The sequence below is a fragment of the Drosophila gunungcola genome, unplaced genomic scaffold (genome assembly GCF_025200985.1).
Source record: "Drosophila gunungcola strain Sukarami unplaced genomic scaffold, Dgunungcola_SK_2 000127F, whole genome shotgun sequence".
Taxonomy (NCBI): Eukaryota; Metazoa; Arthropoda; class Insecta; order Diptera; family Drosophilidae; genus Drosophila; species Drosophila gunungcola.
Window position 1 is genome coordinate 55379 of NW_026453288.1, and position 24801 is coordinate 80179.

A 24801-nucleotide genomic window follows, 5' to 3' on the forward strand; every position below is an offset into this window, starting at 1 on the left:
TCCTTTTCATCATTCAGTTACAGCTATAACATGTTTAATATACCTATTTTTAATATTTACTTGCAAGAATTAGAAAATCTGCATTATTAAATAAAAAAAAAATCAAAATGTGTCATCTACAAAAGAAACTTGAATACAGCTGATTTTCTTAAGTTTAGAAAAGGAGATGCTTTACATCATTACCAACATTGCAATTAGTTTTAATAGCCTATTGAAATCAAAATCCATATTGTTTTGGACAAAAATAAGAGATTAGCCTTTTATTTTATTTTTCTTGGCCCAACAACAACAAACAGTTTGATTAAGATTAAAGAGTCCGACAGCAAGTCGATCTTTGCGATAGCTCTCGCTTTAGCGATAACGATTTTTCCGATAAGAACCGCAATAACGATATCTTGTACGAGTTAGAGTTAGATTGGCTTGGCTTAAGAATGCGAGTGCTTTTAGATTTGTAGTTGGTTTGAAAGTTAAGAGTGCCTCTGTTGCGAGGTGCTAGTTGCCTCGTCATCGCTGGCCCGATCGATATCTGTGCTATCGAACGATAGTTTGGCGGGTGCCATGGCCGGCAGCAGAAGAAACTCGTTGAACAGGAAGTCGGCGTCCATGGACTGCGTTTTGCCATGATATCCGCGGACGACGCCCCGCTTCGGCGGTTCGATGAACCGCTCCTTGACAATGAGGGCCCCCGGCGAGGGCGACGGCGATGCCGAGGCCGAGCAGCAGGCGTTGATCATCCGTCCGTAGTGGGCTCGTGGTGGCTCCCGCTCCGCCGGGACTGCACCTGCACCACCAACTCCACCTGCTCCACCGGATCCTGCAGAGAACAAATTAAAAGGTTTTATATGCTTACGTTTATTCAAAGATCAATATAGCCAGGTGTTTGAATGCTTTCATAAAAACAGAAAAAGGTAAGATGGCCTTGTTAAAAAATAAATTAATAAGTTTGAATTATCAGCAAATAAAATAAAACAGTATCAAACTAAACTCTTTCAAAACATCCAAACAAAAATCTTAAGTTCGTCTGCGGTTTTAATCAAATTCAAATTTCTAAAGCCCAAATGATGATTTTGTTTGGACTTGAAAAACTTACATTTTGATTTGGCTTGCAAAACAACGAAACATACCAAATCATTACTTCGTTAAAAATACTTCGTTATTGATTAAATAATCATTTTTTATTAACACACAAAAAAAAGTCATAAGAAACAAGGCCAGATTATTACACCGTACAATTATTTGGGCTATATAATTAAAAGTGTCCCCAAACATCGGATTTTCGTAGTATTAGCTAAACCGCGGATCCTGAACATAAATTTAGCATGGAACTATTACTCAAAAGCAAACAACTATTATGGAAGAGTAGAAATGTTTCGAAGAAGTTTTAAAAAGTTTAATTTTGGGTGTGTCGAGAGGTATTGACCAAATAAACATACATACAACGTTCCATAAATGGACTCTATCTATCTCTATTATAAAGGGTAAAACCGTTTTCTATAGGCACCTCCTTTCTGATGCTGCGGCGATCCCCCGAGGACTCCGCTGCTGTCGCTTTTGAGATTTATGCAGCTCTGGGTGTGGCTCACGTTGGCATAGTCATCGGTGGCCACCATGGGCACCCGCTTCAGAGTGTTGCTCTCGAACGGAAAGTTTGAGTTCGAGGTGGACTGCGTGAGGTTCTCGAATTTTCGCAGCCGTGCATCCTGGCGCAGATGTTGCGGACCTGCCGCCGGCAAGTTAATGGAGGCATGCAGGATTGCACCGCCCGCACCAACAGAGCCACTGGACTCGCACTTTTCCTGACCCACTGCATGAGCCTGGGCGGCCGTGCCCTCGAACAAGCTGATCTGTTTCTGGATCCTTGGCGAGACGGGATCATGAGCACGGCGCAGGGGACGCCCATGTTCCGGCGATGCCTGGGTGACGCGAACGGGCAGGGCAAAGCCGAAGCGCGGATCATCGCTGGCCACTTCCGGAGGACCCTCCGCATGACTGGGGCAGCAGTAGCAGGTCTCCAGTCGTGGCTCACAGTCGGCCGGCAAAGACGGTGTGGTGGCCGCCGACAAAGTGGCATCCTCATCGTCCTCAAAACCCTGGAACGGAAAAAGAAACGATAATGTTACTCGCAAGTCGCAAAAATAATATGATTCGAAAATACATGAGAGTAGGGAAATCCAAAGCATAAGGGACTACGGGAATGTGAAGGTAAAACAGGTCTTTAAAGGCTGAAAAGGGGCTACATTAGTAATTTTGTTTGATTTATATGTGGGCAATGTGTTGACATTGTTTTTTTTTCACCCCATACATGTATATTGCAGTTATAAGTGTCTTAAACAACGAACAACATAGGTCATCACAGGATCAACTCAAAAATATAGATCATAGTGCGTTTGAAAGGTAATAGAATTCCCCTGGTAATCCTAAGCCATTTTTTTATTTTCAATTCTTTTTTATTTTTTGCAGCACTTGAAAGTGAAAATTTTTACTTATGCTAAAAAAGTCGATGTTTGTTTATTCAAAGAAAAAATTCAAAATGTATAGAGAGTATGAAAACAATGTCAGAACAATCGGTTGTGTAGCTTTTCGTGGAAAAATAAACTTTAAGTTTTTCTTTCTCGAATATGCAACATAAAAATGCAATGATCGAGTTGATTCAACCGCTGTAACTTTGTCAATTTTACTCAGACTTAATGGAAATCTTGAAACACAAACAATTCAAAAAATTGTAGTTTCAAAAAATACTAAAAACCAGGAATTCTAACCGAAATAAATGTTGTTTTCGGTTACATTACTTTGGATACCCTGCAAAAAACAAACTTAAAGACCTACCCCACTTAAGTGTAGTTAGCAAAATATATAACTTTAGTAAAGTTTAGTAAGACAATGCACTCACATCCATAGACAGCGTCATGGAGCCCTTGTTGGCCACCATGCTCAGGTCCAGATCAACGCCGAAGCTCACTGGTGTGAGGCAGGTGCTGCCGCTGCCCTGTTCCTCGCAAACGCTCAGAAAGATTCCACCGCCAACCGCTCCTTCTCCGGATTCCAGGCTGTCCCGGTTCATTGGCTGAAATGACGTGGGAGCTGCCGTTGTCCCCTGTTCCATAATCTCCATGGTTAGATCCAAACTGGACAAATTTTAGATTAGTGCATGCTATAAATATTCATAAAGAACGGCAGCTTCGGCAGGCCAAAGTTGATATACCCTTGCAGCAATTACAAATAAATTTTATAAGGTGTATAAAGTGGAAGCTATGTCGATTTTCCGCTGAATTTTTCGATTAAAACCGTAATTCTTAATAGAAAATATTATCAAAAAGTAGTATGTTTAAATAAATTGAAAAACAGCAAAATTTAAAATATGTTCAATTATATTTGCGATCGTTCCTATGGAAGTTGTCGTCGTTCCGATTTATATTCATACTACCTACTGTAGAAATAAGACTTTGGGGAAGTATATAGCTTTAAAGCTGAGAGACTAGATTGCGTAGAAACGGACAGACGGACATGGCCAGATCGACTCTTCTAATGAAAAAAAAAATGTATCCTTCAAACGGAAATTAAAATACTTTTGCAAGGGTATACAAATAAATTGCACAAATATTATGTCACCTGGGCTTCATTTCCAAATCTGGTAGGGATACTTCCTCCTCCTCAGCTGCCGGGAGACTATCCTGCGGCCAAACTTTTTGTGTACGGGTGTGTGGTTGATGGTCAAGGGGTTAAAGATGTTAGTTTAACAATAATTTATTATGAGGAAGTATGGGGACGGACAATAATGAAACAATGCATAACGGAACAACAGCGAAACGAAAAATGAATGCAACTGAAAAGCAAGCGAGTGTGGATTAAATAAGCAACTAACTACAAATACTCTTAAAAGTTAAAAAAATAATATTAAATCATTATTAAAAGAGAATAAAATAAAATTGACAAATAATGAAACAAGGATCAAGATGAAAATAATTTCATATATATAGTTTATACATTAAGACAGTCATCATTTGAATAAACATTTTAAGAACAATTGGCGCATTGCAAAATTTCACATTTTCACTATTCTCAATAGGTTGAAGAAAACTAAACCAAAAAAAATGGTATTTATTAACTTTTTTGCTGTTTTGTGTTGGGCAAGAAAAAATCTCATTTCCGATGGAAATGTTGTAAAGATAATAAATAAAATAAATGAAATAAATACTAACTCCGAAGTTTAAAAACTTTTAAATGCTTGCATTATTATAAAAGCAAGAAAATGAATTTACAATTTCAAAATGACAATATAAACCTTCTGCAAGATACTATTCAATAAAATTTGAATTTAACCTACCCTAATGTACGCGACCACCCTAATGCACATATATTTGAATTCAAGCAGACATAATGGAGAGGTAAAAATGAATGTAGGGAACTTTTTAAAGAGTGGTAAGATACAGAAAGATGAAATGCGAAAAATGGTAGGAAAAAAGGCAAGCGAAAAAGCCACAATTAAAAAGTGTCAATTGAAAGTTTACAAATTTGTTCCTAAGATTATGAAAGGAAATAAAACCGCACCTACATAAGAAATCATCTTAAAGAACACATATCGTTACACTTCTTGCCATATTTATTTCAATTCCAATTAAAAGATTTAAGAACTTATCGAACTCAAGACACAAGGACAAACATTTCTATGCATAAATATCAATTATAATTGGTTATTAACATACACAAAGAGGTAAAAATAAAGAGTTTGTTGCATTTGCTTTAAATGCTTGGCTCTGTTGGATTTTCTGAAAAAAAGTATAAAGAAATTAAAATATAGGTTTATTAATCAAAAGTAAATTAGGAAAAATATATTCGAAACTCATTTTTTGGATAGGTTGTAAAAATCACAAATTTGATCTAAAAATCGAAACAATTTTACGAAAAAAAATCTGAGAAAATAGATTTTTCTCAATTAAAGACTTTTACAAATGCTCGAAATAAAAATTTCTTTAGAATTTGAATAACAAAAAAATTAAAAAAATTGTTTTTACTTAAAAAAAAATGATAAAATATTAAAATGACAAATATATTATGCTTAAAGCCAAGATGTGATAAGTATAAAATCAGCAGGCAAAAACATATATATACATTTGATTTCGCAAAACATCAATAAAACATCTTTATTAAATATGTGCGCTCTGCAAATTTGTAAAATTAATTTTAAAAAATTCGATAAATTTAAACTTGTGTGCTTGGCTAATCTTGAATTTTGATGGGAAAGGGGTACATAAGAAAAAGGTGAACCAGATCTCGTCCAGCTCAGCACTGCCACTCGACCATCGACTTTTTTCTGCACTTACGCTGCATCTTTTCCGCCAGCGATTGCAGCAGCACGGAGTTGCTGTCGTCCAGAATGGGGCACTGGCTCTCCTGCGGATGGGCATCGATCGTGGATCCGTACTCGCTGCCACGACGGTCAAAGGTCGGCGTTGCGGGCTTGGGCATCGCCGGCTGACCGGCCACTGGCGCCTCGTTGCCGGAGGCGGCGTTCAGCGTCATTGAGGAGACCGCTGGCAAAGTGCTCTTGGCAAAGCCACGTGGCGGCGATCCTGTCGGCGTCTTAAAGATCTGCGCCAGGATCATGTCCTGCAGGAAGCTGTCCAACTTGCGCAGCGACAGGGCATTGTGCAGCGTCTCAAGTGGCCGGATTGGTGGCACATCGCCAAATCCTGCGGGAAATAGCTGTCATTATAAGGCACTACACAGTTGCATTGTTTAATTTCATAATTTTAAGAATTATAAAACCGAAAGAAATATTTTCTTGGCGAGTTACACAATAGATAATTATTTACTTATAATCGTATACTAGTAGAGTAAGAGGGTATATTGTACTCATTGAAAAGTACGACTCTCCTTTTGATGCTAATAAGGAATATAACACCTTTATAGTGTCCAACGACTCGCCTAGTGATCCCGACTAAGAGTATATATATACGCAGATATATATGTATATGTATATATGTATAATCGGAAAAATTAAAAAATGAACTTCTGTACTGACAATGGTAGAACTCACATCTTATTACACCTTTTGGTTAAATCACTAAAATTCTATCTTAAGCCATAGTTGTAAATTAATACTATCCCCAAGGGTTCCATATCATGGTTCAATAGATCGATGTTGTGTACTCACCGGATGACGAGACCGGTATCATGTCGCGAAGATTTGGGGCGGACGAGCTGCCGCTGATGACGGCGGTGCTGAAAAGGCTATTCGCGCTGGTGGCCATCTTTTTGCTAAAACCACCGAAACCCAACATTTTCATATAGGACATCTGGCCGGCAATACTGTGTCTTTGGCGACGCGACGACGTGGACGAGTTGGCCGATGACACCGAGGCCGAAACCGACACCGAGACTTGGCTATCTGTGGCGATGGTAGTGGTACAACAAGACGGGGTCGTGGTAGTGGTGTTTGTATTTGTGGCGGTGGTGGTGTTTTCGTTCAGTGTGTTATTCATGGTGCATGATATTTGTTGTTGTTGTTGATCGGTGATCGTTGTTTTTGAGTTTTTATGGTGATGTTGGTATTGATGTTGATGTTCATGATGTTCATGATGTTGGTGTGGTGCGTCGTTTGAGGTGGGATCGATCGATTGGAATTGGTTAGTAAATGGTTGATTAGAAGACATTGTTTTTGTATTATCAAACAAAGCTGCTTCAGCTGCTGCTGCTGCTGCTGCTGTTGTTGTTGTGGTGGTGTTGGAGTTGGATGTTGTAAATGTTGGTGGAGATGTTTGGATGGCTGTTCGTGACGTAATTGGTGTAACATTTTGTATACCTTTTGAAATATCGGTGGTTGTAACTGTTGGTATTGCTTTTCCTATTGTATCTGTTGGTGTTACTGTTGGTGTAACCGTTGTTGTATCTATTGTTACATCTGTTGTAATATGAGTTGGTGTAACTATTGTTGTACATTCTGCTGTCTGTATTCCTATATCTATTGGTAGAGCTATATCTTGAGATATTTCCCCATCTATTGGTGCAAAAATTGTTGAAATTATTGGTGTCTTTGTCATTCTACTGGCTTCCTTTTTGCTCGTCATTTCGGTGTTACTGGCTGCGCCTGTAATCAGCAACGTGGGCAAATTATACACCACTTGAGGCTCTGGCTGCGGCGGCTGTGAATCCACCTCCATGGTGGGAGTGACCTGCTCTTCGATTGGCTCAAAGCAATTCACAAAACAGGCACTAGATGCCGTTGCCGCACCCACTGATGAAACGGTGAAGCGAAACGGATTCTCCGTCACAGCAGGAGCCGTGGCTGGCATGGACAGCTGACCACAGGAGCTACTGGTGGCCTTGCGTTGAGCAGATGATGAGGCCGAATCCAAAGCCGTAGCCCAAGCCTTGTCCATATCCTGGCAGAGACGTAAAGTCGAGGCTGTGGGCGAGGTGGTGGCATGCGCCATAGGCGAAAGATTGGCCACCAAAGGCCTTTGGCTAAAGTGAGAGCTCATCAGGATGGCCGGTGCAGAGCTGGACAACTGGAAGTCATCATCGAAACTGCTGGCACTCACCTCCGCCGCAGTTGACGCCTCACCGCCCGTTTCCAAATCCTGCCCAGTTTCTGCTGGACCAATCGGAGCAATCGCCTGTCCCAAGTCCATCAGACTTTTGGAGTGCGAGTGCGCCTGAACCGCAGAGCTGCTGCAATTGCAAGAGCTCAATGGCCGCTCGTTGGTGGCCATCGGCGAGATCTGCGGCAGGTGCCTAAGCTGCTCGAGATCGTCGCCCTCGTCACAGCTCTCCATGCGCCGCATGGTCAGCACATGGAGGCGTTTGTGCGACAACGGACCGCATTGTGGCGTTGCCGGGTGGAGCGAGAAATCAATGTCCGACAACGGCAGTTCGTTCGTCGATGAGTCAATTTTGAAGAAGGACAAACTGTCCGTAACCCGAATCTGCAAAGCCGTGCGATTTCCAGCCTTTTGAAAAGCTCCACCATCCGAGCTATTGGTCACGCCTACTCGAGCATGGGTTATTTCGGCAAATTCAGCAGTACGAGCCTCGGTAATATCCTCAAATTGAGGAGTAACAGCCTGGGAAACCTCTTTACAATTAGGACCAACTACTAAAGGTCAATGTCACGATCAGTCCAAGAGCAAAATGAAGTCAGGATGTGGGTAGTTAGTAAGACATGATGGTGGATTCGAGTTTCCAGTCCAAGGTCAGCCAAGTTCGTTTTGATTTATTCGAATATTTTGAGTGTCCGTGCGTTGTTGTATGTATTGGTGTGTACAAATAGAAAACTCATTAGCCGAGATAATTAAAATGTCGAAGATCGCGCAAAGTTCGTTGAAAAACAAAGGTTCGTAAAAACAAGGGGATAGACAAAAAACGAAGGAAAAACAAATTTTAAACCAAAAATAAAAACGTAGGGAGCCAAAAATAAAATCGGCAAGCCGAAAGGAAAATGCTCTTGCAATACCCTTAAGATTTTCTAACTTGTAAATTTGTGAAATTTCGTTGGTAATATTCACACGAAAGTTTTAACTTTAATCTAGTAGTATTATTAGTTTAGAACATTTCTAAATGAAACCTATCAGTGCATTAAATACAATCGGCAAGCCGAAAGGAAAATGCTCTTGCAATACCCTTAAGATTTTCTAACTTGTAAATTTGTGAAATTTCGTTGGTAATATTCACACGAAAGTTTTAACTTTAATCTAGTAGTATTATTAGTTTAGAACATTTCTAAATGAAACCTATCAGTGCATTAAATATACGATTCTCTTGTAGCAACAGAATATTGACAGAAAGAATAAATAAATAATTGTGTCTGCTCACTATCTTTTGTGATGGGAATATTTATTTTTAACCTCATGTCTTAACCTTGCACTTGCGTTTTTGAAAGCTGTTTTTCAAAACTATATATTTGGTTCCTAGGAAGTTCTTATGCTTACGTATTTCAGCTTTAAAATTTTATCCGAAATTTAAAAAATTAATTGATACCCAAGAGCATTTAGACAAATTTTAAGCTGGCAAACTAGCGGGTTGCAGCGGCAGAGGCTTTAGTAGTAGCATTTAGTACAACATGGCAAAGTTCAGGCTTCGAAAGAGTACATATGTGGGTTTAAAGTCCGGTTAGGTCCTTGTGTGGGTGTCTCTGTAGGTAGTTATGTATGTGTTCCTACGCATGTAGATGTGTGGCGGGAGTGGGTGGGTGGTTGGGTGGTAGAGGGTCTGGGTCTGCAAACAACAACAACGAGCAACGTACAGACACAGACAAGATAACTCCACAAAATCAAACTCAATTTTTGCTGTTATTTTCCAATATTTTTCAAATCTTTGCTTTTCATGCACTGAGACAAAAACATAGGTAGAGAGACAGGACAAATGGAGACAGATAAACAGGCAGAGTTATAGAGATAGCGAAAGATAGAGAGAGAGAGAGAGAGAGAGAGAGAGAGAAAGAGCAACAAAGGGGGATAGAACAAAGTGTGACCATTGGTAGCTGGACCCCAGCAAAAATTTAAAAAAATTTTCTTCTAAACAAAAGAAGCGAGTGGGTGAAAATTTTTCCTGGGGCTCAGCTGCCTTCTGTGGGGGCGTGGTTGGAGTGCGGGGCGTGGCAAGAGTCGCTGTGTGTATGTGTGTGTGGCTAAGACAGTGTGACCAGCATTGCCAAGTACACGGGATTCCGCGGCCAGATGCTTATAGATTTTCAGTTTTTCTCGGCAAACATTGTTGTTTGTTCTTTCATTTAAAAAAAAATACAGATCGAGATAATATATAACGAAAAAGGTATGTTCAAGTGTGTAATGTGTCCTGGGTGTGTTTGTGTGTGTGTGTCTCTTTTCGATCGTTATACAATTAAAAAAATGAAAACCAAAAAATGTTGGGCACAGCTCGAGAGAGATACAGATGGAAATTCTTTAAAACTTTTTCTTGAGCATTAGTGAAAAATGATAAAAAAAAAAAATACAACTGAATAATATTCGATTACCATTTGAAATAGAGAGGCATCTAGCTAAAGGATATATAGTATCTATTTATATATATATTAATAAAAGGAGTCAAACTCATCGAAATATTTTGGGAGTTGGAAGGGGAATATATAAGACAAAATTAAAGCGAGTTCAGGATTTTCGGTTAGGGATTTCCTTTCTGTTGTGTTAGTCTTGGGGATCCCCCAGTGGTGTTAGCTGGCAGTGCGGACGGGAAACCGTGAGACGCAAACACAGAAAACAAAGGAACGGCATGCAAAGAACCCCACAAAAAAATATATTTTAGAAACCATAAAAGATGAAAAGAAGTTATGCACAATTTCAATAAATTAAAACAGTGGGTTCTTCGGCACAACCGAAGATGGATAATCTGGCAGAGGGAATATCTCGCTAAATGTATAAACTTATCTTCCTCATGTTTACCATTTACCAGTTCTTAAAAGGAATTAATTAATTAGGGTACCCTTTTTCTTAAAAAACAAAAAAAAAAAACAACTTATACAACTCTAAGACTTTAAAAACCTTATCTTTGAAATTGAAGTTATGCCACTGCCATAAAATTATCTTATATACAAAACCCACAATACGGATAAGTAAACCAATCTGTCTAGACTTAAAGACCGTAAAATATTTGTTATTTTTTCAAAATATTCGTTATTTAAAAGATTACTATTGAATTCCTTTTCCCATCTGCCTCCTCTGCCAAATCATATCACACAATAATGTTTGAGTGGGGAAAACCGAACCGTTTTCAGTGCGGATTAGTCTAAAACTGGGAATAGCCAATCGGGTGGATGCGAGAGATGTGTTAGACAAAAAAGGAATTTGGATTATCTTTGGGTAACTGGGGTGGTGGGTGGATGGTGAGTTCCCGACCCTGGGGACGAGACGGCTGCGAAGGCGGCGGCGGCGGCAAGCTTTGCTCGATCGACCGTCAGGCCCTGCCCAAACATACGTACCCGGCTCCTTGGCACAGACGCCGGAGGAGGGTCGCTGCTCGAAGCTCCGGGAACGTGGCTCGCAGTCGGGGCTCACTGCCCGGATATCCGGACTGATGGGGCGGAGCTGCTGGTTCTGCTGTTGCTGCTGCTGCTGAGAGGCCAGCTCCTCGTTCAGCCGCTTGGCCAGATCCATTGCCTCATGGCCGCTGACCGTGTGGTGGGCACCGATGGGTATGGGCTTCGATTTGAACTGCTTCGATCGCAGCTCCAGCCTGTTGAATCCAAAGGCAGGCGAGGTGCGTTCAGCGCTGCGATCCGAGCTCCTTTGGCCGGTGGACTGAAACAAAAGTAAGTAACGAACCATTAATTCGGATGCTGTTTATCGGGGGTGCTAAAAAAAAAACGCCTTTACCGCAGTGCATTTACCAGCACTATATTTTAAATATATAAATGTAAATACAATACTGATTTACTTAACGAATCTGGACATACTAGACCGCTAGTTAGAATTGATATAACTATTCTACTATTATTGTATCAATGGCACTTAAAATAAGGTGAAGACTTACCCCGTGGAACAGCCAAGTAAGCATAAACCAGTTAATTAACCCAGCTTGCCTATTAATTCCAAAATCCTATTTGACCTTTTCATTGTTTTACTGTGTCAAAATATTAGAAAAATGTCCTATCGTAAAACAAAGTTGGTTTTCAATATTAATGCCAAATTCGCATATAACATAAACAAATATTTAATTTAAGTTAATTAAAAAGTCATTGATATCACTATAACTACTGAAAAAAAAAAAAAATAATATTGCTAAAAGACTTTTTTTTTTTTTTTTGTTTTTACATTATTTGGACGTTGATGTACTATGGTCAGTTCAACAAGTCCGACACCAAGCATCCCATTTAAAGCCCCGTATAGCAAATAGTAAAAAGTTCTTTTGATAGACTCTATAGACATTCTAATTCTAAACAGAGAGAAATATCTTAATGCTGCAGGCGTAACTTAACATCATCTGAGTGACTTTGTCAAGAAGTAAAAAGAAGTGATCCGCTTACCGCTCGCTTCTTGCCCTCCCGCTCCTCTCCAGAATTCGAGTCGTTCTCCTCCTCGATCCTGGCGGGATTTGACTCGTCCGATGACTGCATACTCACATTGCAGGCGTTGTCGCCGTGCGAATGCGGCCTAAAGCCCGGACCCGGCGGCAGATTCTTCTGCACACAACAATTTACGCCCGGACTGAAGTGCAGCTCGACGTGAAAGCGTTCTTCGGATGTGGGATCCTTGGTGGGGTCCTCGTACAGCATGATGACGATCTGGGACATGTAGTTGAGCTCTGATACCATCGAAATGTAGTCCATGGCCCGACGCCACTGCTCATCCGTGACCACATTGAGTAATCCCCCGTAGCGTAGAACTGTGAGAAGCGAATGGACATGGGATTCGCTGGTGAAATAGAGCCTTGTACGGACATGCCTCTGAGGACTGGCCACGCCATGGCTGTAGTGCGGATTCAAACGGTTCATGAACTCATCCTCCACCTCGTCGATATTCCGCTGCAGATCCCCTTTGATCTTTCTCAATAACGGTGAGCAAATACCCTGCCCAATGGCCAGTTTCTCTTGCGGCGTCAATCCATACTCCTGCGGTATGACTATATCGGCCAGGTTCTTCGCATAGATATACAACTCCTCCGCCTGATCATACTGCAACGTATGTTGATTATGCTGCAGATCGTACTTGATGCAATCGTAGATATCCGGTATTTTGGAGATGTCAAACAGCTTTGACTTGGTGCTGAAATCCTTTTCGATCTTCTCCCAGCGACAACGCATCAGGTCCCATGTCTCGCCATGATACAAGATGGCATCCTTGGTCTTGGGGTCGTCCTTCTTGATGCTGATGATGTGCAGGAGCTCGCGGATGAGCTGATGGACATGGTGGCAGCAGTCCACCGGATTCTTCACAAAGTCCAGAGCCTGGGTGATCGATTTGCTATTGCACGGATTGATCAGCTCGCGATCCTCCTTGGAGAACTCGCGGTCATTCTGCATTAGCTCGTGAAGGCGTCCCTTGGCCCTGTATAGATGTAAATATAAACGATTGAAGAACGTAAGTAATGAGTGTTTAAAAAAGAGAGCTTCAAGAAGTTATTTAACATATTATAATAAACGTATTTGAAGATTAAAGCAAGAGAGTAAGCTAACTTCTGAAAACATATTATTCCATATTTGATCACCTTGCAATATATGATTAAAAGATAATTAAGCACACAATTTTTGAAATTGTACAAGACAGTTTTTGGGACTATCAATAATGATGTAAGACAACACCAAAGAAAATTTTAATTGGTTTAAAAATTATTTTAAAATATTTGTTAAACATTGTAAGAATTAAACAAACATAATAGCAAATCATGACGATTTAGTACGGCGCTTATAAAGTCTTACAATATATACTCACAGGTTCTGATATTTGCTGGAGTCGCAATCATTGTCCAGCAGTCCATTCGTGTTCGCACTCTTCACCATCTGTACGAGAATGGGTGTGAGTTCGCCTTCCAGGGCCAGCAAACCCTTGGCAAAGGCGGCCGCCGTCATCTGGACACGTCCCTCATCCGAGGCGTAGATCTTCAGGTCGTGCCGGAACGTAGAGTGTAATCTGAAGTAGAATTGATTTACTTAAGTTTTAGGAAGAAACAATAGTTTTCTAAAAGAATAATCTTGCCTTAAATATATTCGGATTTGGGTACTTTATCAAAATTGAAAGTTTGAATTCAAAATAAAATTAATATTTTGAAACCCGTTACTTAGCTTACAAATTTCAAATCATAAATGCCCGGGTTTTAGGTGGCGCCATCTACCGCCCCCGCTAACAGTTATTTTGCTCTCTTTGGCTCTCTCAAATTCTGAACTCTCTTTTTTAAACATCCAGTGACGTCATAATAAAACTGAATTACCAAGAACTCCTAAAATAATTGTTTAATTTAAAAAAAATCTGTTTGTCAATGGATATTGACAGAATTAACATGTCTCGTCCAAAAACTGGACTCTATCATGTCTAAGAGTAACATGACAAAAAAAAAAATTTTTTTTTTTTTTTTTACTTTACCTAGATACTGGAAGACGGGTGTATGTTTTACCTTACTTAAGTACTTGTTTCGCAAATACTGTTAATAGGGTACATACTTTTCAACAAATACACCCGAAATTGAAATGAAATGGCCAATAGAGTAATGATTTATACAGTAATTGCGAATTGAAGTACAACATATGATGTGGATAATTGATAACAGAGCGTTGAGAAGAAAAGGTAATCTCACCTGAGCAGACCCAAGCCCTGGGTGCCCGAGTAATCCGATCTTCCCTGTCCGCCTGGATACATGCACCGAAAGATGCGGCCCAGTTCCTCCGCCTGGATGCGACCGGCTGGCGTCAGTTCGCCGCCCCACTTGAGGATGAGGACCAGCGATGGCTCCACAGGCTGATCCGCTGCTAGATTGGCTTCGCTTTTGTTAATCGGGGCACTTGGATATGGGGGAATCCGAGCGGACTTACTGTCATCGGAGCTGGAGCCGCGTGGACGACCCTTTGGCTGGTACTTCATCTGAACCTTGCGATTTATGCCCGAGAAGTGGCCGTACATCTCCAGGACGTTCTTCAGCTGCTCCAGCTTGCTCTCCTTCTCCTCGATCTCGGCATGGGCCTTCGTGTGGATCTCGCTGAGCAAAAAGCGGGCGATGTCCAGTATCTCCTGCAGTTGCTTTGGCCGCTTCAGCTTGACGTGGCCCAGCTTATAGCCATCGTACTTCTCGAAGATCTCAAAGAATCTGGTTGAGGTATATTGGTTTTAATATAGATGCCTTGAAACGTTACCGAACCGATAGGTATACTCACTTGGGATGCCGCACCTCCACCTTCATCTTTTGCTTGGGCGTGCGATCGCCATGTCGGATTACGGCCACCACGCAGCGCAGCTCCATCATCTTGCCAAATGTGGTGGGCACAATGGGTGGATCGTCCAGTTGGAACGGCACCGACCAGGGGATGTGCAGCGTGGGCGTTAGCTCCCTGAGGATCATGTTGCCCAGTATCTTGGCGCAGTCATCATAGTACTTGTTCGAGTTTTTCACAAAACTGAATCCATTCACATCGCAGACGTAGCTCTTCCCGTTGGCGCGCAGCAGATCGAATCCGCAGACGGTTTGCTTGAAGGCCAGGCACACCTTCCTCGAAATGAGCTTCTCGGAATGATTGAGGATCACCGGGTAGCGTATCTCTTTGCCCTCGCTGTCGCGCTCCACTTTGCCATCCAGGGCGGGACTTTTGCGGGCCTCGGCATGGGCGTAGTCCGGTCCAACGGTGTACACCTTGACGTCCGTGCCTGAAAAGTACACTAAGTTGTAAAGGTGATGCTGGATTCAGTGCGTTCGACTGGCGGCCACTGGTGTGTATCGGTGTTTTTCTATTTGGTTTTGGTTTTGGTTTTATTTATTTTTATTATTTTTTTTTTTTTTTGTCTATTTACTAGATTTCTGTGAGCTTGGCGATGAGCGGCGCGTGCGGAGCGAAACGCAGGACAAGGCACAATGAGCGATGCTTCGTTGGAGGATTAGATTAGGTGGGTCTATACGATTCGAGCTAGCCAAAGCCATAACAACAACAGACAGCCAGAGCAAACAGTGGATTAGCGGGGTTTTCGGAGGGGTAGCAATGGAGAAGGTACACAATTTTTCTAAATCCATATTTTAGGTTTTTACAGGTTTTTTAATTTTTCTTTACACATTTTCTCTTCCGAGCAAATCTGGCGGAAGGGAATTTAAAGCATGACTAAATATCAATATTATGAATATTAATATAATCTTAATATTATTCTATATCCAATTGTATCCATAACAAAATTAATAAAATTTAAAATTTGTAGTTTCAAAAATAATTGTATTTTTTAATAAGGAATGGTTATACTATAAATGTTTGTAGGCCAGTTTTAAATAAAAAAAACATTTGTAAAACCCAAAGTTTTCTCAATTATTTTTACAGCAAAATAAATTAAAAAGAAATCATTTAATAAAAAATAAATAATTAAAATAACAAAAGCAAATTGAATTTAAAAGAAATCGGTATACCTGGGGAAGCATCTAGATACGACTATGTAGATACCTCCCATTATTCTTAGGGGAACTAAGCGGGGAGTAGGGGAATTTTGGGAAAGTACCTACAGCTGCATAGAACATGGGTGCATAATGAGCAAGTTGCATACCATCGGTGGGCATAAAGTCCTCGTAGATAAACGATCCCGTCTTTCGCACCCTCGACTCCGGGGAATATACGCTGCTCCGGCTGCCGATTTTCCGGAAAAGTCGTTGACTTCCGCCGCCCGCCGATGTTGGGTAGTAGATGTATATATTGTGGTCCTCTGCCGAGACGGGTTTCTCCACGAACGGCTTGTTAAAGGTGATACCATTGACTTCGACATGGTCCTCGGATTCGATTAGCTCATGATCTGTAGGATAGAAATTTATATTACCGAATGAGCAGGGACTTCTTCATATATAAAACTTACGTTTGGGATCCGGGGAGTCACGATCGAGGACGGCATAGCGCGGTATCTCGATGCCCTCCTTCTCCAGAATGGCGTACACCCTTCTCCTATCCTGAATATCATACTGCATGTGCAGGTTATTCAGCACAAATGGATTCCTCAGTTGAGCATACTCGATGGCCTTCTCCAGCGGAAAGCCCTTCGAGTGGAACGAGACCAGGCAATCGCAAGTGGGCCAATTTTGGACAGGTTCCCGCAAGATCACGTTCTCCTCGAACGTCACCAGTTTGATGAACTCGAATTCACCGAGGCGTGTGAGGATCTCCTTCATCGGCTTCGACTGTGTCTTCTTGGCCATCGCACAGATGCCAACGACCACCTGCTTGCTGTTGCTGGACGAGGTGCTCGTATCGGAGTCCATGCCGTCATTGCTGTCCCCAAAGTCCGTGTCGCCCTTTGAAAGCAGAAGGAAGCGGTCATCAATGAGTTGGCTCGGATTGAAAAAGCGATTTGCGCAGGCAGTTAGCAGGCAGCGGGTGGAATATCTGGAGTCTCGCCTACCTGATTTTTTGAGTTACACACACAAATATAATTTAGTTAGATTCCTAAGGTGTCTTTTCTTGCCCACTAGAAAACCAACTCCAAATGAATGGATAGCTATTACTCATAGCAATGACTCATTTCGGCAACCAAAATGGGCGTTATGAAGTTTCTCAATTACTATCCTTATTTATTTATTATATATAAATATATTAAATAAATTAATCCTGAAAATCGGTTAAAAAAAGCTAACGCTCATTAAATCTGCAGTTTACAATGACAAATTTGAATAAAAAAAAATCACAGAAATACTAAGACATTAAATCGTACACAAAGCATTCGCCTAATATGGGTAACGTCTATAAGACATCAACGAATCGGTTATGAAACGAAACGGTTAAAAATTTGTAAGCCATGAATGTTTAAGAACCATAACAACAAAATTAGAAGACAATGTTTTAAAACTTTTTTCATGTTTTAAACACTAGTAAATTTCTTCAGGAATATAAAATTCGAAACGGTTATTAACCATTTCAAATCGGTTCTAAACCGAAACGATTTCTAATTTGTTATACAAGAAAGTTTTATGAACTAAACTGTTACTTAGCGATAGTAAACTTGTTATGTATACATTTTTTTGGGAACATAAAAACGAAACGGTTATAAACTAACACAATTCTAATTTTGTTAGTCAATAAAGTTTAAAAAATGGAACAGTTACTTAGCGGTAGTCAACATGTTATGCATCGATAATGAATCGGATTTGAATCACTTCTTCGAGAATCCCTTAAATTCCAACCATAACAACAAACTTAGAAGACATAGTTTCGAAACATTTTTTACTGTTTTAAAAACGTTTCTGCAGGATTATAAAAACACAAACACCATAATATTAAAAAGCTCTCAAAACGGTCCCACATATGGGTAGTGGTTATAAACCAAACGATTTATAATTTGTTCTACAAGAAAGTTTTAAGAACGAAACGTTGTAAACTTTTTATGCATTGATAACGTATCGGATTCAAATCACTTGTTTGAGAATCCCTAAAATTGAAGTTTTTCAACCAAAGCAACCGACTTCAAAGTCAATAAATATACAACCAAACAGCTCAAATTACATTGAACTAAACCGGTTCAGATGTCGCCCGACCAACAAACCAATTAGCGCTCAATTCGTTCCAACTTCGGCGACTCATTAGTGTCTCATAGTTACTCATCAATCAACATCTTTGAACTAAACAAAGAGACCTACATTCATACAGACATCGCAGAAGCAGAAGTCATCGCTATCCTCGTCGCTCCCATGATTCGGACCGTAATCCTCGTAATCACTGACGTTGAAGGGTCCGTACTCCCCATCGTCGTCGTCGTCGTCCTGGCTTCTAATGAGCGCGTTCTCCGAGCCCGGTTGACTGCTAACTCCGGCACTTTGACTCCGTCGCTGGCGTTGCAGCAAGCGATTGCGGCGCAAACGATCGCGACCACGACCCCGTCGACGTCTGGCTATAGTTCCATCGGATGGCACCGCGTCCAAGCTGTGACGCCGATTTGTCTGCGGATCCTTGGAACCAACGCCTTCCACCTTGCAATCCGAGCCCGGCAAAACCGCTGCAGCAGTTACTGCAGCTCCTGCGGCTGCCGCGGCTGCTTCTTTCTTTTTATGCCGCTGATGACGCGATCGGAGCTTTTTGAGACGCCACCAGTCCTTAAACCACGTCCACTCCATTGTCTGGCCCACTCAGCTTCCTTCTAGGTAAATATAACTTTTTTCTAAGGCGGAAAACCGGAAACCATTTAATTTTGAGGCAACTTTTTAACATCCAATCCATCGTGTTGCCAACTCAGCTACTTTCGGGTTTTTTTCTAAGGTGTAAGCCAGAAAACCGTTTAGTTTTACATTGGCATTTGGAGAAGTTTAAAACTTTAAAATAATTCTTGAAATGGGGTTTGTTTGGATCAAGCGTGCAGACGCTAAATAATCGAGCTGTTTTGTATTAAGCATTAAGTTGAAAAACTTTTTTATAACTTTAAACTGTATTTTATTTTAGGCAATTTTTTTAAAAAATTAAAAAAATAGTTATGCACTTTTTTAAGAAACGGTACGCAGGATACATAAGTATATCTGAATAGAAGGTTAATAAATGTGCTAATGGGAACAACTTTAACCTTTTATTACTTCTTTGAAACGTCGAACTTTCCAAATTTCCAAACGGAATATTTGTATTTTTTAAAACACTACACAAAAAATGAAATTCGAAAAATAGATGGCCAACTTAGAAGAAATGACGCCGTGTTTTGCCAAAAACAGCAGTTAATCCCTTACAAAACTTCATTAATATTTGCTTTTAATGGTTTATATTGTTTTATTATTAGCCTTATCTATCTTTGTCCACTTTTATAGATTGGTTTAGCTACGCTTTTGTAATCTGTAGTTGACAACACTGATGGGGAATCCGTTGCATTAAGTCGTACGTGCTTGTGAGGCGAATTCCCCCAAAACTGATGACCTAACCCGAACAAATAACAAATATCGTAATAAAAACCGCCAAACGACGAGGTCAGCTGTATAACGACTGTTCCGTGCAACGCGGCCAACTGACTAACGGTTCTGAACAAAACGGTTTGCTTGGGATCGCTGGGGATTGAATCGGATCGTATCGGATTGTTTGAGGGCCTGCGCCAATTGGTCTGTGGTGCGCCCACTCGCGAAGTCTGAGGAGAATCTGATCAGCAAGAGACAAAAAACAGAAAGAGAACTGGTCGAACAAAGAGAAAGATAGGGAAATACACTCAGCGAAAATTCATCGATTATTTTACTGCTGTATCAACTATAATTAAATATCTATATATGTTCATAAGACGCCAACTTAAATAGTTGGGCACCAAAGACACTTTCAAATTTGTATGACGTTTAGGTAGGATCCGATTGAAAGAGAATTTTTTGAAATATAATTAAATTTAAAAATTCAAGTTATTGTGATTTTAAAGCAATATATTTTTTTTTTCGATAAGAATGTTAAAGAAGCTTTATAAAAAAGTGGCTGTTAGGAGATAATTACAAAAGGTTTTGCTCCAAAACTTAGTAATAACTTGGAATACATGTAAGCAATACATAAACAATTTATGTAAACAATATTTTTTTTTGAAATTTTAAGCAATAGTCTTAAAGTTGCCATACAAAATCGTCCTGCTACACACATACAAATTTTTTACAACAAAATTTGTTCGCCATTTCTTGCCTTGTCACTTAATGATCTCATTTAAATAAGACTAAAATTGTGGATAAAATAAAATGAAATTTTCCTAATTTCATACATACATATTAAGTTGATATTTTTCCAGTGCATGGAAAGGCCAAGAGTGAGAGGAATATGGAGAGGGCGCCGTTCTCTTTGTGTAATTGTTTCGACATGCTGGAGGCGTCTTGTTATCATCGTCGCTTTCGTTTGTTGACGACACGACTTAACTACAACTTATATAGCGGGCACGTCCGGCCGATCGGCCAGTGTTAATGAAAGCGACTACAAAGACAACAAGAGCGACACAAAGAGCAACGACAATACAGCGGCAACCGGTAACGGGCGGCGGAGCAAGCCGATAAGAATTCCAGTGATAAGGGCTCTGTGGATCTTGAAGCACAGATCTGGCAGAAAAATCGGCTAAGCGCCAATTGGCCAAGTAAATAATTGCTCTATGTATAGACCTAACCGATTGAGACAGCAAACAAATGCCATACGATATGATCTTCCTGATAAATTATCACCTTTTATATTGTACAATGTATCTACATATGTATATATCTACCCGAGATCGGTACATATCTTTCTGGGATCTCTCTCTCTCTTTTTGTATTACAAGAAAGCTGAATCACGATTCGTGTTAACAATGATACAGGTGTAATTTGTTATTTGTATTTTACAAAACATTACGTCCGGTGTTACCTGAGGGCAATGATTTTCTGTATCGAACTGATCTGTAGGCCTTAATGGCAATGCAAGTAAAGCAAATAGCTTTTACTAGTTGCATAGATTCCGACAAATCAAAAACAATTGTTTAATAAAAATACAAAGAAATCTTTAATCCGAAATGGGGTGGGTGGGTTTTACACATTCTGTCATGGATTAATCATAAATACTATCACTTAAAAAAATAATCATGATCATTTTAGATAATTTGCCTAAAATATTTTGCCTGTCTAAACTAAACTTAACACACTATAGACACACAATATCGTACTTGTGTACAAATATACATACTTATTTGGAGCATTCAAACGTCAAAAAATGGATAAAATCCTCCAGAAATTAAAGTTTGGTTTTCCGGTGCCGATGGACTCCCTGATTTAGAAAATGACACCTAGAGTTTGTTGTAGTCAACGTTTTTCTTTTGTTTTCATGCCTAAATTTTTTTTATTTTCAGCATCAATAGCTTATTTAATTAGAAGTATAATGTTCTCAGAGGGGTTATTCGAAAAAAAAAATAGGACACCATTTATCCAGCTCAAACTGTTTAATACAACACAGGGCCCTTAAACATAGAAAGAACAAACACTTTTATTTCGAAAATAGCGTTAAAAAAAGTGTTAAAGAAAAACTATTGAACGGAGTTTCGGTGTCATTGAATTTTAAGAAAAATGCTAAAACTGGGGACACAACTGTTTAATACTACCAACAGCTCCAATAATCGAAGTTTTAAATTTTACGCTTTCACTGATATTTCTCATTTATGATATACCACTTAAAGTGTTTGAATATCAACCTATTTTTAAAGCACTAAACATTATTCACATAAAGTAAATAGTTCTTTTGGTTTCTATGAAGCAAGACAGTGGAATTTTCCAATATTTTTTTAAGCAATGCTTTTTCATTGTAGAAAATTCTGTAACGCTCACCAAAAAAATATGGCTTAAGACTAATCGGAGAAACCAATGCGGGTACTTTAACCGCACCGTTCAAAAGTCGGACCTTAACTGCGGATCTGGAGATGCAATTGGGCCCGAATTGGTGTCACCCGAGATTCCAGACTGGGTCCGAAGCCAAAACCAAAACAAACAAATTGAACAAATAACTGGTATATTGGGTAATTAATTAATGCAGCGAAGAAGCCGAAAATTTAATTAAAATTTAGAGCGCTTGCAAATTGAGCAAACAATCAAAACGTAACGGAAACCGTAGAAAACTACATTGCTAAAAAATATCAGTTAATAAAGCGAGCATAGAAATAAAAACAACAAAATAACAAATAAACAAAACAAAAACAAAAACAAGAACGAGTGCAAAAACTAAAGAATCACCGGATGGGAGAATGATGAGGAGCGCGGCTCCAGAGGCTCCAGCTCGCTGACGTCTGTCTCTGGATTATCGAGGGGGCGGTAAAAATAGAAAATAGAAGCGGGTGGGCGAAAGAATAAGGATAACAGAGAGTGAACTGCGCACAGAAATAATCAATGCACTCGGAGAAATTCTAAATATATTAAATATGCATAATCATCTACCTAATTCATCAGCAAACTTGAAACAAAATACAATTTGCTTAATAATAATAATTACAATTGAAGCAATTATCATATATTTTAAACATTCGGGAATTATAGACTTTAAATTAAATTTACAATGTTAAAATAGGTAGATCCATTCTACAAATACCATATTTTATTATAAAAATTTAAAACAATTTGAAAAGAAACTTTGCTACTCATTTAAAAGGTATATTTTGAAAAGAAGAAACACCGATATTTCTAGTGCACTGATTTGCTTTAAAAAAGTTGTTTTTTTTTTAAAGGTGTCATTGGTTTGTCATATGTAAACCAAAACATATATAAACATAAACTTAAGTTAAAATTATAAAATAATGACAAATTTGTAAAACAAAAGACTGATCTCACTGAATTGTTTTTAAAAGTACTGTTTCTAATCACTGTTTTAGTTACTATTTTAAAGAAATCCTTTTATAATTGTTTTCTTGTGCATTTTTTTGAGTGTAGGAGGACACATACCTCCCAGATTCGGAGTAGAGTTTACGTGCGTCAGCCAACGACGTCCTGCCGTTGGGCCGCGCCCACCGCCCCCGAACTTATCGAAGCTATTGCCCATTTGTTGTTTTACTACTGTTGTTTTTTTTTTTGGCGATAAGGACGTAAATAATATTAAATCGAAAACCACAACAAACACACGCGTGAGAAAAGAGAAAGACAGAGAGAGAGAGAGAGAGTCTTAAGGAGAGCGAAAGCTTTTGGCATTGACATTGAGCAGTCAGCTGTTGGGGAGAAGAACCACAATAATAGGGGTGGGAAAAGGGGCAAGGGGAAGTTGCCACTGCAAGAAACCCGCAAAAAAATCAGGGTCAGCGTCAGCCCCCGCATGCAAAAATCTACAGTCGAGCTCATTATAATAGCAGAACAGCTACATTTTTAATATATTATCATCAAATCAAAAAATCAAATCATTATTATTAAGAGAAATATAACAAATGAACATTGCTTTATTTTTTTTTGAACATTTTAAATAGTTTCATTGTTCTGAAAATAGGTGTCATCGCAGAAATTAACAGAAACAGAAATTGTTTTCATCATTTTTTGATCGCCTTTCCAAATCTTGCAATCAAGATCGTTAAATTAATTCTTCCATTTAAGTGCTATTATTGCGACCTCCACTATAGACACACAATGTATTACTTATGTACATATTATGTACATACTTATGTATAGCATTCAAAAGTCAAAAAATGCATAATTTTAGTGGGTTAGGCTGGGATTTAGTGGTAAAAAAAATGGAGCGCATACGTTGCCATCCTGTAATCCCAAGTAGAAACCGACACGCTGCTGTGGCTGATTTTGGTGCGAATTTTGCTGCTGCTGTTGCTGGGATATATCCTGGTATCCCGATTCCAATTCGGTATAGGACATTGTTATCCTGTGCGGAGGTGTTAGTGCGGGTTATCCAAACAAAAAGATGAAGCAAACAATAACACTGGGCAATGTTTCTTTGTATTTTGTATTTTGTTTTTTTTTTTTTTACATTTTACACGCACACACACACACACGTGCAAACATTGCCGCGTGTTAAAAACGCAAGTCTGTGTACATATATTTTTAATAACAATTCTTGTTCTCTCACTGTCCTTCAATTTTACGAGTTACGAAATCAATTTTCGCTTTATTATTTGAATGTTTTTTATTTTTATTGAAATTTGGTAAGTGCTAAATTTACAGTCGCTGGGATGGCAAAGCGCGGGCAGCAGGGAAAATGGCGGGGTGGGCGGGCTGCTACAACCGGTTAGGCGATTACTAATAATTAATTGTTATTAAATTAGGCTTCTTTTGCTTTATATTCTTGACTGTGTCTTTTTTTTTTTTTTTTTGTTTTTTTGAGCTCTTGTAGAGCCAAAACACGCACACACGTCCGCTCGCTGCAAAAATTCCGTAGTTTGGTTGGGAACCAACAAATACCGTACTAAACTTAACAAAAGAGCTTTTAGTATTTCGAAAAGCTTTTGCCAAACAGCTGTTCCGCAAATCGAACATTTTTAGTTGTCAAATTTTCAAATCCGCAATTGAAATCGGCAGAACCAAATATCTTTCCAGTAAAAAAACAAAACGTATGCCAAAATGTGTTTTTTTTTGTTATTTTTATATACATTTTTTTTTAAAGACATTTCAAAGAAAAAAAGATTTATGGCTTTCTATGCAGATCTGTATTTATATAAAGAAAATTAGCGTAAACATTTTTTTTTTGTTTGTTATTTTGTAAGTCGCATAGAAAGTGGGAAATGTGGTGAAAGTCTTACTCCAACTTCAGCAAAATTT

General features: G+C 39.4%; 1 protein-coding gene across 31 annotated transcripts; it reads right to left on the minus strand.

Annotated features, from left to right (window-relative positions):
- Window positions 1–229: 229 nt before the first annotated feature.
- LOC128265520 (inositol hexakisphosphate and diphosphoinositol-pentakisphosphate kinase) lies at window positions 230–24422 on the minus strand. 31 transcript variants are annotated; one of them, XM_053001568.1, is made up of 17 exons: window positions 24392–24408; window positions 22993–23103; window positions 22291–22349; window positions 16479–16911; window positions 16176–16418; window positions 14813–15311; window positions 14474–14745; window positions 14239–14419; window positions 13380–13577; window positions 11975–12995; window positions 10931–11249; window positions 6155–8095; window positions 5322–5690; window positions 3610–3682; window positions 2891–3125; window positions 1502–2090; window positions 230–814 (listed from the first exon to the last, which is right to left on the minus strand). In XM_053001568.1, exons 2-17 carry the CDS (start codon window positions 23087–23089, stop codon window positions 468–470), a joined length of 6876 nt encoding a protein of 2291 aa, XP_052857528.1. In that variant the 5' UTR covers window positions 23090–23103; window positions 24392–24408; the 3' UTR covers window positions 230–467. The 31 variants fall into 31 exon arrangements, 30 of the variants coding, with proteins under 30 accessions (XP_052857528.1, XP_052857535.1, XP_052857527.1 ...); XM_053001575.1 differs by lacking the exon at window positions 24392–24408 and adding an exon at window positions 23779–24011; XM_053001567.1 differs by lacking the exons at window positions 22291–22349; window positions 22993–23103; window positions 24392–24408 and adding exons at window positions 18250–18767; window positions 19470–19753; window positions 20317–20434 and having other exon boundaries at window positions 14239–14407; window positions 14813–15299.
- Window positions 24423–24801: the final 379 nt, after the last annotated feature.